We start from the raw sequence: 11,197 nt of genomic DNA on the forward strand, positions 1-11,197 counted from the left end.
AACTGAGTAGGCAAACTGTCAACTCTCTGAAAACTCAATCTTTTTGAAAAAAGGATCCATCTCTCAATACTCTCCATTTCTCAATACTCCTCATACTTTTGCACCCGCTACTGAACTTGTTGCAAGATGTCAAGTCAATCATTGTTAGTCAGCTGATAAATAGTTTTACATCAGATTTTATAATCTAGCCAGCAAATGCTTCAGTTTTTAAATTGGTCTAACGTCTACAGACAATGAATCAATGTAAAAAGGATTGCTTTGCTGGCAGGAAAGAGCGTACATTCACGTGTGTTTTTATCTTTTCGTTTTTCTGTTTTTCTCTCTTGAACGTTACTTCTTCCCATTTGACACTTCACTTTTACGTGTTTTTGTTTATGCTTTCTTTGTTCTTCGATGAAGATCGGTTAAACGTAGATGAAAATATCAAAAATTTTGCACTGCTCGCTTGGGAAAAACCTAGAACATCACACAACTAAGGCGGAAGAGAAAATTGAATTGAGTCCTGTCTTTGTCATGAGTTACCAAGGGGGGTGGGGGGGGGACTTATATACCAGTCCCGGGTATACAAGTCCCCCCCACCCCCCTTGGTAACTCATGACAAAGACAGGACTCAATGGACATGGCTCTTTCGCCTTAGTTGTGTGATGTTCTAGGCGTTACCGCTCGCTTGGGCGTTTAAACAGCAAATGCGCCTTTAGTGACCTTCTTGCGGGCGGCTTCATTCTTGTAAGCAAACAGGTACAAAATTTCATGTCAGTGTCATTCTTATATATGCTGTTGTTTGTCGTTTTGCCGGATATAGCTTGAATTAAATTTCGAGTCAATTCTGTGACTCAATAAAAAGAAGCCTAGGATCCCTATTCGACGTCTGTCTGTGGAAGGAAGTGAAGAAACAATGAATTTTGTTCTGTGCCGGTTATCGGGAAGCCGTATCTCTTAAAGAAATGCCTTTTTTCTGACTACCGAAGCGCAAATCAAAATCCTTAAAAATTAACAAAATTTGGTACATTGTTACAAGCACATGTTCTACTTATATACGCCACTGTTTTTTTTTTAAAGGAGAAGGATATTTGTTTCATTGAAATTCTAAAAATGATTTTCTCAAAGGCAGCGATGGTGTGTTTCATGTGTTATTCTGCATCAGTTTATCATTATTGAAATATTTTCAATTTTAACATTTCGTTAGATTGTTTCATGAGATTTCTTGCTTGCAATGACATGATACCAAAAAGAGTGTTAACTTTCAGGTTATTCTCTCAGGTTCGCTAGTCCATGGTTAGATAGCCAACGAAAAACGTAAACTTATTTTATTTACTATCTTAACGCTAAGGTGTGTAATGCAAACATGACGTAACACATACGTAATATGACGTTTACACCGAACACTGTTTCTCTCAAACAAAAATTGTACTCGCTGAGCGAGGGAAAAGTAACAGTTGCGTAATTGTCACAAAATGTTCAACAGAGCCACAGACACTCATCAAACAGTTTCAAATGCACATAGATTTTGGATATGAAGGGTCAAATTTTGTCAAAGGTACAGGTTCAAAAATATCACAATTTCTGCCTTATTCAAACGGGAATTGGATAACAGCAAAATATCACATCTTTGTTTATGGAGGAACTATCCGGACGTAAGTATGGTTCATCACCGAATGTTTCCGTCAATGTTTTTCCAGGCACTACGTCCGGTGCACCCCCCACTTGGACCCATTCATCTTTTCCATCTCTATTGAAAAAAATTGGACATGTGTAATTGATGTGTAGCTTACCACGCAACGCATACATTACCTACTGAACATCAAATATACGATAGTATGCATGCTCAGGATATCTTTATCTTGCCTCCTGTTGCTTTTTATTTTAGCATAAGAGGTTTAGTGAATCGTTCAGATTGCAACCCACTAGGTTAAGCAGATTTTTCACACAAGCTTAGATAGTTGCTGAGTTCTTTATTATGATAACTACAAGTCAGTTAGCAGGAGTCGGCAGTGCTACGTCATTTCAACGTGTAACAACGTTCAAATGATGTTAGGGAAATGACTTGAAGTACTAATCTATAACAACATTTGCTTTGACAGTGTTATCCAAAACATTCGTACTCTACTTCGTTAAATTACTAAAGCATTTCTTTAAAACGAGGAGCATAGCCCAATACCCCCCTGCATACGCCACTGGCTTGAAGCATGAGCCTGTTATTTTGTTGATAAGTTTTTGCAAGTATGCAAAGCTTCAGGAAAAACTTTTCGATTTTACGAAGGTCCAGTTTCGATTGAACAATTAAGGATTTCTGACAAACGTAGCATTTCTGAAGCAATATTTAACTCGTGGAGAACTACTGAAAATATATAAAGTTGTTCTCACAATTTCAGACAAGTTGTGCAACACTAAAAAACCAAAGATAAGTAATCAAATAGAGAAAAATTCAAAATACGATCTTTCTGTGGTCAAAATTCTTTGTCAGTTTTTGTCAAAATGCCTTTGATGTTACCGTATGGGAGTCCACTGTGAACCTCGTTTGAGAACCTTGACGTCAACACGCCAAACATCCTTCGGGAAAATGTCCTTCAGCGAGCAAAGTTGTAAATATTCATCGTTGCAAAGCTTCACTGCTTCATTCCACGTGTAGTCTGCGTTCCTCTCGATATGCGTTATAGAGGATGCTATCAAAAATCGAAAGTTACTAAATCGTAAGACTTCTTTTGAAATAAGATAAGTCAAAACTCCAACAAGCGAGAAAAACTTAATTTTTTCGTAAGTAGAAGTTGGTTAATTTTTTTTTTTTTGCAGGACATGGCGTTATTCCGTTTTTTAAACTGGATGTTTTTCAAATACCTATGTTTTATGATAATTAACTTATTTGACTATTTCGGTTATTGATTTCTCATTAGCAGCCTACAACTTAGCGTAGAAAGATTTCACTGTAGTTAAATTTTAGAGTTACAGATTCAACTTCGCAAACTTTTACCTTGAAAGAGGGCAGACATCTTCGCTTTAAATTCTCGATTTGTAATTAGCGTCGCATTGCCCAGATCGAACAAGTCCTTGCGAAGCGAAAGTTGTCCTGTAAAAGCCAAGAGTCACCTCATGGGCGGATTCTGCTAGTAGCTTTAGGGAGGCGATTTCAGCAAAACGCACTGATGTGTAGGTCCACATTAATCCGACTATGCAAATACACCGTAAATAAAGTTATTTTTATGTGTTGAAGGGGTGGAGGCAATCGCCCCATTCCCCCTCCTGGGTCCGCCACTGTGTCACGTTGAAAAAGGCTGTTTATGAAAGTATTCTGTCAATTTTTTGATCACACTCCTTATTTCTGTATCAAATTTCTGATAATTAATACGTGGTTAATAAATGGTGAAAATTACACTATAGAAAGTTGTGTCTTACTGGTTTTCACATCCGCAAAGTTGGTTTTCGACTCGTGAATGATCTGCTTGGTGATCCCAAACTCTTGCTCAAACATAGCAACCTAAAGTTATTGACAGGGTTTTAAGGGCATAAGCTATATCAAAACATTCTATAAAGCTTAAAGTTGAAAAAAAAACAGGCTTTGATATCGATACAAACATGCTTTAGTGATACCCATACGTTGGAAAGTGACTAACAACAATATTATTTAAAACACTCCAATAATACTGTAGAATATAAAACAATAAAGATAATTTACTTTGATTAAAGCAGTTGTTCCAACTACGAATGCTATCAGCAACAATGCAAATAGGCAGATCACAAAGCAATTCTGTTCTCCAGAAGGTGGTTCTGAAAAAGAGAAGCATCATATCTAGTATAATGGCATGTTTGCAGTAACCTTTATCACACATTATTTTGTTTTAAGTTGTGGTTTACCATATTGAAATAAAAATTATCGCCTACTACTGCACTCTTTGTTTTTTTTTTCTTTGTTTGAAACCGAAAGCATTGTAAACGTATGTAACGAACAATGTTCTATGCAGCCTGTGTGTGGGTTAGGGTTACTCAAAAAAAACTAAATTTTGATTTTTAAGCTTTTTCTTGTTTAGACCTCTGCTGCATTGTAGTCCTAAATGACACCTTGCCAAGTTTTGTTGAGATTGGTCCACATTTAACGCCCTAGCAGTGGGCCGGTACCCCCCGCCGGGTCAAAATCGGCCAATCTGGCTGTATCTCAGCAACCGGTAGGCCTAGAATGCTCAAACTTGGCTTTGAAGAAGCAGAATGCATGGTTTCCTATCTAACTTCCAGAGGGTTTTGGGGTCTAAACCATTTAGTTTATGAAAAAAATGCAAAAAACACATTTTTGACCAAATGTGCACCCCATAAACGTGTAATGTTCAACTTTTAGTTTAGTATATAACACTAATTGACTAATGACACAAAATTTAAAATACAAGCAACTTTTGTTTAATCATAGACAAGCTTTATTGCTTTTGCACTTTGGTTTACCACTTAACTTTCAACCACTGACCACAGTAATTAGTTACCCATTAAATAATTCAAGACAGTTTTTTTTTTCATTTTTCGTATTAGTTTACCACTTAACATTTCTTAAAAATGATTTTGTGGTTGTGTCCAGCTTTTTGGTAGACAATGACTTCTTGGCCATATCTCGAAGTTTGGAATGGTAAGCATGAATGACTTTGATTGCTTTGTCCAACTCTTTCTCACTACTTGGAGCAGAAGCCCTTTCCTCAACATCAGTGACCATGCCCAAAACTCTCTCAACAACATGATTTGTAGCAGGCATGTTCTGTAGCAGAGTTTTGAATGATGAAAACTCCCCCATATGGTGTCAAGATCTGGGATTTTATGAGCCAGACATTCAAACTTGGGAAAAACTCTAATGAGTTCAAAAGAGTCTGGTCCGATCAAGTCCAGCAAGCGAGTGGAGTTTTGAATAGTATGCATTTGAACCAAGCCCTTTCCAGTAACGGCTCTCTCAGAACTTGATCAAAATGTTTGCATCTTTTGCCACATTCGGACCTTGGAGGATATGCTCACACAATCACTTGTAAAAGCAAACGCAACGTGGCGCTCAATGAGGTACCACAGGTGCAGGTTGAGTTTCGTGCGAGCACCAACAGCCATTTCAAGGAAAAGGTCCAGGTAACCTATGTTGCTTCTTTTAGGAATGGCATTTGTGAGACCGTTCCACATTTCTTAGTCATTCACTTCAGCATTTGTCAAACTTGGGGATGTAAACTAATATTTAACATAAAAAAGCGTGAACATACTGGAAGAAGCCAGTTCTTGCAGTGGTACTGAAATGTTTAAATAATGAGGCAGAAGTGTTGGTTGATGTGATAAACACGACGGCCAAATGGATCAAAGAATGAAACAAGAAACGTGATTGAAGCACTGAATGTTGTCAATTTCAACATAAAAATAGTCTTGGGTCTGGTTTTTGACACAACTGCAGTAAACAGTGGTTAGAAAAGTGGCGTCACCGTTCAATTTCAAAGCCATATAGGACACAGTATCCTTCAACTAGCCTGCAGGCATCATATCATGGACATGGAGCTTGTTTGTGGTGGAGCAGCTTCAGTGGTCTACGGTGACACAGAATCACCACATGAAGCTGTATTTAAAAGCTTTGCAGAAGTTTGGGTGAACAATATATTATGTTTAAGTTTATGAAACTTTCCAAACGAACAACAGAAAATTGAATAGAATTAAAGAATCAGTTCTAGATTTCTTGTTCAGTTGGCTTCAAAATGGAATAAACATACGAGAAGATTACAAAAAGTTGGCTAAATTGTCCATTCTTTTTCTTGGTGGTACATTCCGGCGTGGATACAATATTATACGTTCAAGGCTCCAAGTGTGTTTAGCACGTATGATGGCGAAGATCATTTATACCATTCAAATTGCCTTGTTCAAGCAGCAGTTATCAGAAAATCCAGCTTTTACAAAAGATTGTGGCCTTGGGAATATATATTCACTGGCTGCTTTTTTAACACTTTTTTATGTTAAATATTGGTTTACATCCCCAAGTTTGACAAATGCTGCAGCGTATGACTTGGAAATGTGGAACACTCTCAAAAATGCCATTCAGCTCACCTCTAAAAGAATCAACATAGGCTACCTGGACCTTTTCCTTGAAATGGCTGTTACTGCACGCACGAAACTCAACCTGCACCTGTGGTACCTCAATGAGTGCCACGTTGTGTTTGCTTTTACAAGTGATCGTGCGAGCATATCCAGTGTCCACCCAGGTCTAAATGTGGCAAAAGATGCAAACATTTCGATCAAGTTCTGAGAGAGCCGTTATTGGTAAGGACTTAGTTCAAATGCATTTCTAAACTCCACTCGCTTGCTGGACTTGATCGGACCAGACTCTTTTGAACTCATCAGAATTTTTCCCAAGTTTGAATGTCTGACTCATGAAAGTCCCAGATCTTGGCACCATATGGAGGAGTTTTCATCGTTCAAATCTGTGCTACAGAACATGCCTGCTACAAATCATGTTGTGGAGAGAGTTTTGGGCATGGTCACTGATGTTGAGGAAAGGGCTTCTGCTCCAAGTAGTGAGAAAGAGTTGGACAAAGCAATCAAAGTCACTCATGCTTACCATTCCAAAGTTCGAGATATGGCCGAGAAATCATTGTCTACCAAAAAGCTGGACACAACCACAAAATCATTTTTAAGAAATGTTAAGTGTAAAATCAATGGAAAAAGACATCATGCTTGGTTTGGTGAGCGGAGGAAGAGGAAGGGGGCGCCCGAAAACAAGATGGCTTGACACGATTGTAAATGACAGTGGCATGGGAGTGCATGAATTGAAGGAGGCTGCGTGGGATCGAGAGATGTGGAGAAAGATAACGTATAGAGTGACCGAGAGTCGTAAACGACTGAACGGATGATGATGATGATGAAGTGGTAAACTAATACAAAAAATGAAAAAAAAACTGTCTTGAATTATTTAATGGGTAGTTGCAGTGGTCAGTGGTTAAAAGTTAAGTGGTAAAGCAATAAAGCTTGTCTATGATTGAACAAAAGTTGCTTGTATTTTAAATTTTGTGTCATTAGTCAATTAGTGTTGTATATTGAACTAAAAGTTTAACATTACACGTTTATGGGGTCCACATTTGGTTAAAAATGTGTTTTTTGCATTTTTTTCATAAACCAATTGGTGTAGACCCCAAAACCCTCTGGAAGTTAGATAGGAAACCATGCATTCTGCTTCTTCAAAGCCAAGTTTGAGCGTTCTAGGCCTACCGGTTGCTGAGATACAGCCAGATTGGCCGATTTTGACCCGGCGGGGGGTACCGGCCCACTGCTAGGGCGTTAAATGTGGACCAATCTCAACAAAACTTGGCAAGGTGTCATTTAGGACTATAATGCAATGGTCTAAACAAGAAAAAGTTTAAAAATCAAAATTTAGTTTTTTTTTTGGTCACCCTAGTGTGGGTGGTTCATAAAATTGTTATAGATGTGAAAAGGAGCGTTCTTCCTGGCACACAGCAAATTGCTGTTACTGCAAATTCTGCCTGCAAAATTTGCTCGAAAAGTATGAATGTTTACATTCTTCACCAGTGTTAACAATTTATTTGCAAAATTCCTTACCCGACAAACTTTCCAAGGAATTTGGTAGATGTCGTTTCAAACCGAGAGGTTTTGTAGATTTCCTTATTTCATTCAAAAAAATTGCAAAAAACAATTATTTACTCAACTTGGCTTAGCGCAGCGTAAAAGTATATAGGCTACTTACTATCAATAGACGGACCAACACTAGTCACGTTAGGATTGATTGTGTTTGTTCGTTTTCCTTGGGCTGTGCCCGGAGTTCGATGTTTCTCTGAAGCAAAGGAAAATCTTTTTTAATAACTAAATTTTATAAAACTTCATTCATTATTCAAATGCTTCAACTTAATTTGACTTGTCACCGACTTTCTGAGTTGTCGGTGACTGTTTCTGTTGTCATTCTAGAAGAGGTTGAGTGAACTCGTTGGTGATTTCAATGTGGTGCCAACAAGAAAACATGTTACAAACCTCTAAACTACAGTAAATCACAGCTGTTCTAAAAGTGACAATAGGTCCCTTGCATCTTTTTTTTGCTTATGACGCAGCAATTCAGGCAACATTTCCCAATGGCTGCAACCAGTCTTTATATCAGGGTCTATGAGATCCATATGCTCTGCAGGTCGAAACACTGGACAAGATTTATGACAGTGGTTTCCAAACTTTTTACACTGGGGGATGGGTAAAAATTTAAAAAAAAGTGTTCGCGGACCGGCAATAAAAATCGTAGCAAATAAAACAGATATGTGTAATCTTTTGTTTTATTTGTCGTTACGTGCCATAATGCAAGATTTTACTGTAGGCTATATGTTTTAGACAAAGCCTGCAACCAAATCAACTCAAACAGCAAAATGTCAATCCATTTACATACAAAGTCAATGCCGATGGGAAATTTATTGCTATTACGCTGTCACTAGGCTCAAGCGTATAACCAAAGACTTATAGAAAGTTTGGTTTCATTAGCAACTTCTACAAGAGCAACAACGTTGGCGGAAGTTTTGAAAATAACTTTTATTAGATAGGTGGCGCTCTGTATGTGCTTGGAGATTTACCAACCATGTCGTCAAGTACAAAAAAAAAATTTCACTGAAACATTTACTATGAAGCATGGTACCCAGTTCAAAATCATCGTTTCGGATACATTAATTGCGGAAATCAAATTTTTAGTTTTATCATTTCTTATTAATTTGTATCGCTAATAGTTTTCCTGTGAGTTTTTGCGTTTTTTCTACCTTGATTAGCTTGAAATGGACACACGGCCACAGGTTTCATATCTGGGTTCGATGACAACTGAGATTGGATAATTGTTTTTTTAGATACGTATTTCTGTGTTGTTTAAAAATCAATAGTCAAAAGGCAACAGTTTGCTTTTACAACAACAAAAGCACTGTCTTCTTTTAAACTTAGGCCTATGCTTAAATCCAATTCGCCATAGCAAACATTTCTTCTTCCCTTTCACACTTAGGCTAAAGCATTACTACGTGATAACATGTGCGGCGTTTTTTGTGCGTAGTCTATAAGTTTAGATAAATGTGACAACCACTTATAATATCATATTCACCAAATGAAAGCATTATCTTTCAAAATCGATGCCTCTCACGCCATCTCATGAAATTGTTTAATCATGTCAGAACAGATTTTAAATTAAAAAAACGCTTACCAGAGAGTCCAACAACTTTCATCCCGTACATGATGATCAGGAAACAACCTTTGAATGCAACTTAAAGCATAAAATTTACCTTGAAGTTGTTTAAACCTATTTAGCTGTTATCTGATGAATCTTTTTTTCTTTTTCACTTTAGGAATGGTTGTTAAAACAGATACAATTGACATACATTTGTTAGGCTAGATGGCTAATTCAAACCTTGAAGCTTTTATGATATAAAAAAAGCTATTTAGACGCATACCTTCGGGGAAGAGTAACTTTACAATACTACAGACAGATAATAATTGATAACAAATTAATGGGATTGAATCACATTATTGAAACAATACAGGAAACTAGGGACAGTACAGGAAACATTATTAAGTTACAAACGTTTTCAGCAATAGGTAAAGTTGCCGAAAACGTTTGAATTAATCGAAAAATAATCTAATAAATGGTGCTAATTTAATGCTTATTCAAAATCAACAAACATGTATATTCAATCTTTCTACTTCGTGCAGTAAGGCTTATTTGTCTCATTCTTCTGAGCAGACATTCTTATTTCCTTAGAATTACGAATTAAAATTAAGGCCTATTGCTTCACAAAATCTTTTTTTTTTTTGCCCTGGTTCTTAAATTGAACCTAGCAAAATATCAAAATTGACACCTTTCGAAACGTCATCGTAGCTTAATAACGTTTTTATAGCTGATTTGCGCGATTAATTACATATCGAATGGAACACCGATCTCCAGCAAATAAAGTCAAACCTTTATCAACCAGCAAACTACTGGGTCTAACCAGCAAACGTAATGCTATCACCTTACAGTTTATTTGATATTTCTGTCCAGGAAGTCGGTTTTGGTTATGCATTTTCAATTTGTTGCCTTTAATGAAATCATACCATTTAAAAAAAAAGATATAATAACTTTAATAAATTACGCATTTGCATTTTAAACCGATGATTTTAACTGCGGTTAAAATTTAAATTGGAAACGATGAGCCGGTTAAGCGTTTAAACAAAACAAACTGTAAAATAGTTAGGTCAATTATTGTTGTGCTTATTCTAACAGGAAGTATGATGAATCTACTGATGATGACCACTGGCTAAGGTTGCAGGCAAAGACTCCTGGCTCCACTTGTGCTTGGTTCCATTAATTTGAAATTTCAAAAATCAAGAAATTACTATTATGTTTCTGCTCAATGTAAAAGTATTGTTTTCGAACTAATTCTTTGCTGAACATTTATTCTGGAAACATTTTGATTATTGTCAGATGATTGTTTATTGTCATGTAAATATAATAAGCGTACATACCATAATATCCTTTTACCAACCTTTGAATGCAACTACTTTTCGTGCTTTGGAAAAGCAAGTTGCAACAAATGGTTAATAAAATCTTTACTTTTGGAAATGTTTCTCAATTAAAATATCTTCAGACAAGTCAAATACAATCAGTTATAATGTGACAACAGAAGAACAGTCATCCTTGAAGTGTTTGTTCAAATAATTCGGTTGATAAAACTGGGGTCTGTAACTGTAAGCAGGGTCCATTGGATAAAACACAAAAAAGTAACTTTATTGACAGTGTATTTGTAAGATCGGGTTAACGTAGGCCTACAAAGTATTGTGTTTTGCTAAAATCGCCCCCAACTCCCGAAGGCTACTTGCTGGATCCACCCTGACTTTGAATAAAGAAAAGACAAAAATTAGCAACGGCGGTTCAGCTTGGCGTGCACCAAACATATAAAATTATTACAGCCACAGCCAACAACCTGGAACAGCAATGGACAGAGTGATGTACTGAATATTCAAAATGCTATTCACTTTGCAATGCATGTTGTGGTCAAATGCTGCATTCGAAACTTGTTTCTACTGGTTCATGGTTTGACACATCCTCAGTTCGGCTTCCCAAGCCATAATGCGGTCACGTATTTCGATGAGCGGTTACAAAAAGGATATTTGTAATGTGTTTACACTCAATTAGCCTTTTAGTGGAGCAAGAAATTAGGAATAGGCCTGCATTGTTACTGAGCTGGCTGATGCCGTGTTGGAA

General features: G+C 36.9%; 1 protein-coding gene across 1 annotated transcript; it reads right to left on the reverse strand.

Moving 5' to 3' along the window:
• Window positions 1-1,338: 1,338 nt before the first annotated feature.
• Window positions 1,339-9,289, reverse strand: LOC145786989 (uncharacterized). The gene is made up of 7 exons (XM_082598739.1): window positions 9,161-9,289; window positions 7,691-7,777; window positions 3,671-3,762; window positions 3,391-3,472; window positions 2,969-3,064; window positions 2,492-2,663; window positions 1,339-1,729 (listed from the first exon to the last, which is right to left on the reverse strand). The coding sequence occupies exons 1-7, from the start codon at window positions 9,189-9,191 to the stop codon at window positions 1,573-1,575; spliced, it is 717 nt and encodes a 238-aa protein (XP_082454865.1). The 5' UTR covers window positions 9,192-9,289; the 3' UTR covers window positions 1,339-1,572.
• Window positions 9,290-11,197: the final 1,908 nt, after the last annotated feature.

The sequence above is a fragment of the Aplidium turbinatum genome, chromosome 17 (genome assembly GCF_918807975.1).
Source record: "Aplidium turbinatum chromosome 17, kaAplTurb1.1, whole genome shotgun sequence".
NCBI classification, from domain to species: domain Eukaryota; kingdom Metazoa; phylum Chordata; class Ascidiacea; order Aplousobranchia; family Polyclinidae; genus Aplidium; species Aplidium turbinatum.

Excerpts from the sequence above, each read along its gene's own strand:
- LOC145786989 (XM_082598739.1), bottom strand. The coding sequence starts at position 9,191 with ATGTACGGGATGAAAGTTGTTGGACTCTCTG. Across the intron at positions 7,778-9,160 it reads GAAAGTTGTTGGACTCTCTG|AGAAACATCGAACTCCGGGC; the intron begins GTAAGCGTTTTT and ends CCTTTGCTTCAG. Across the intron at positions 3,473-3,670 it reads GAACAACTGCTTTAATCAAA|GTTGCTATGTTTGAGCAAGA; the intron begins GTAAATTATCTT and ends CAATAACTTTAG.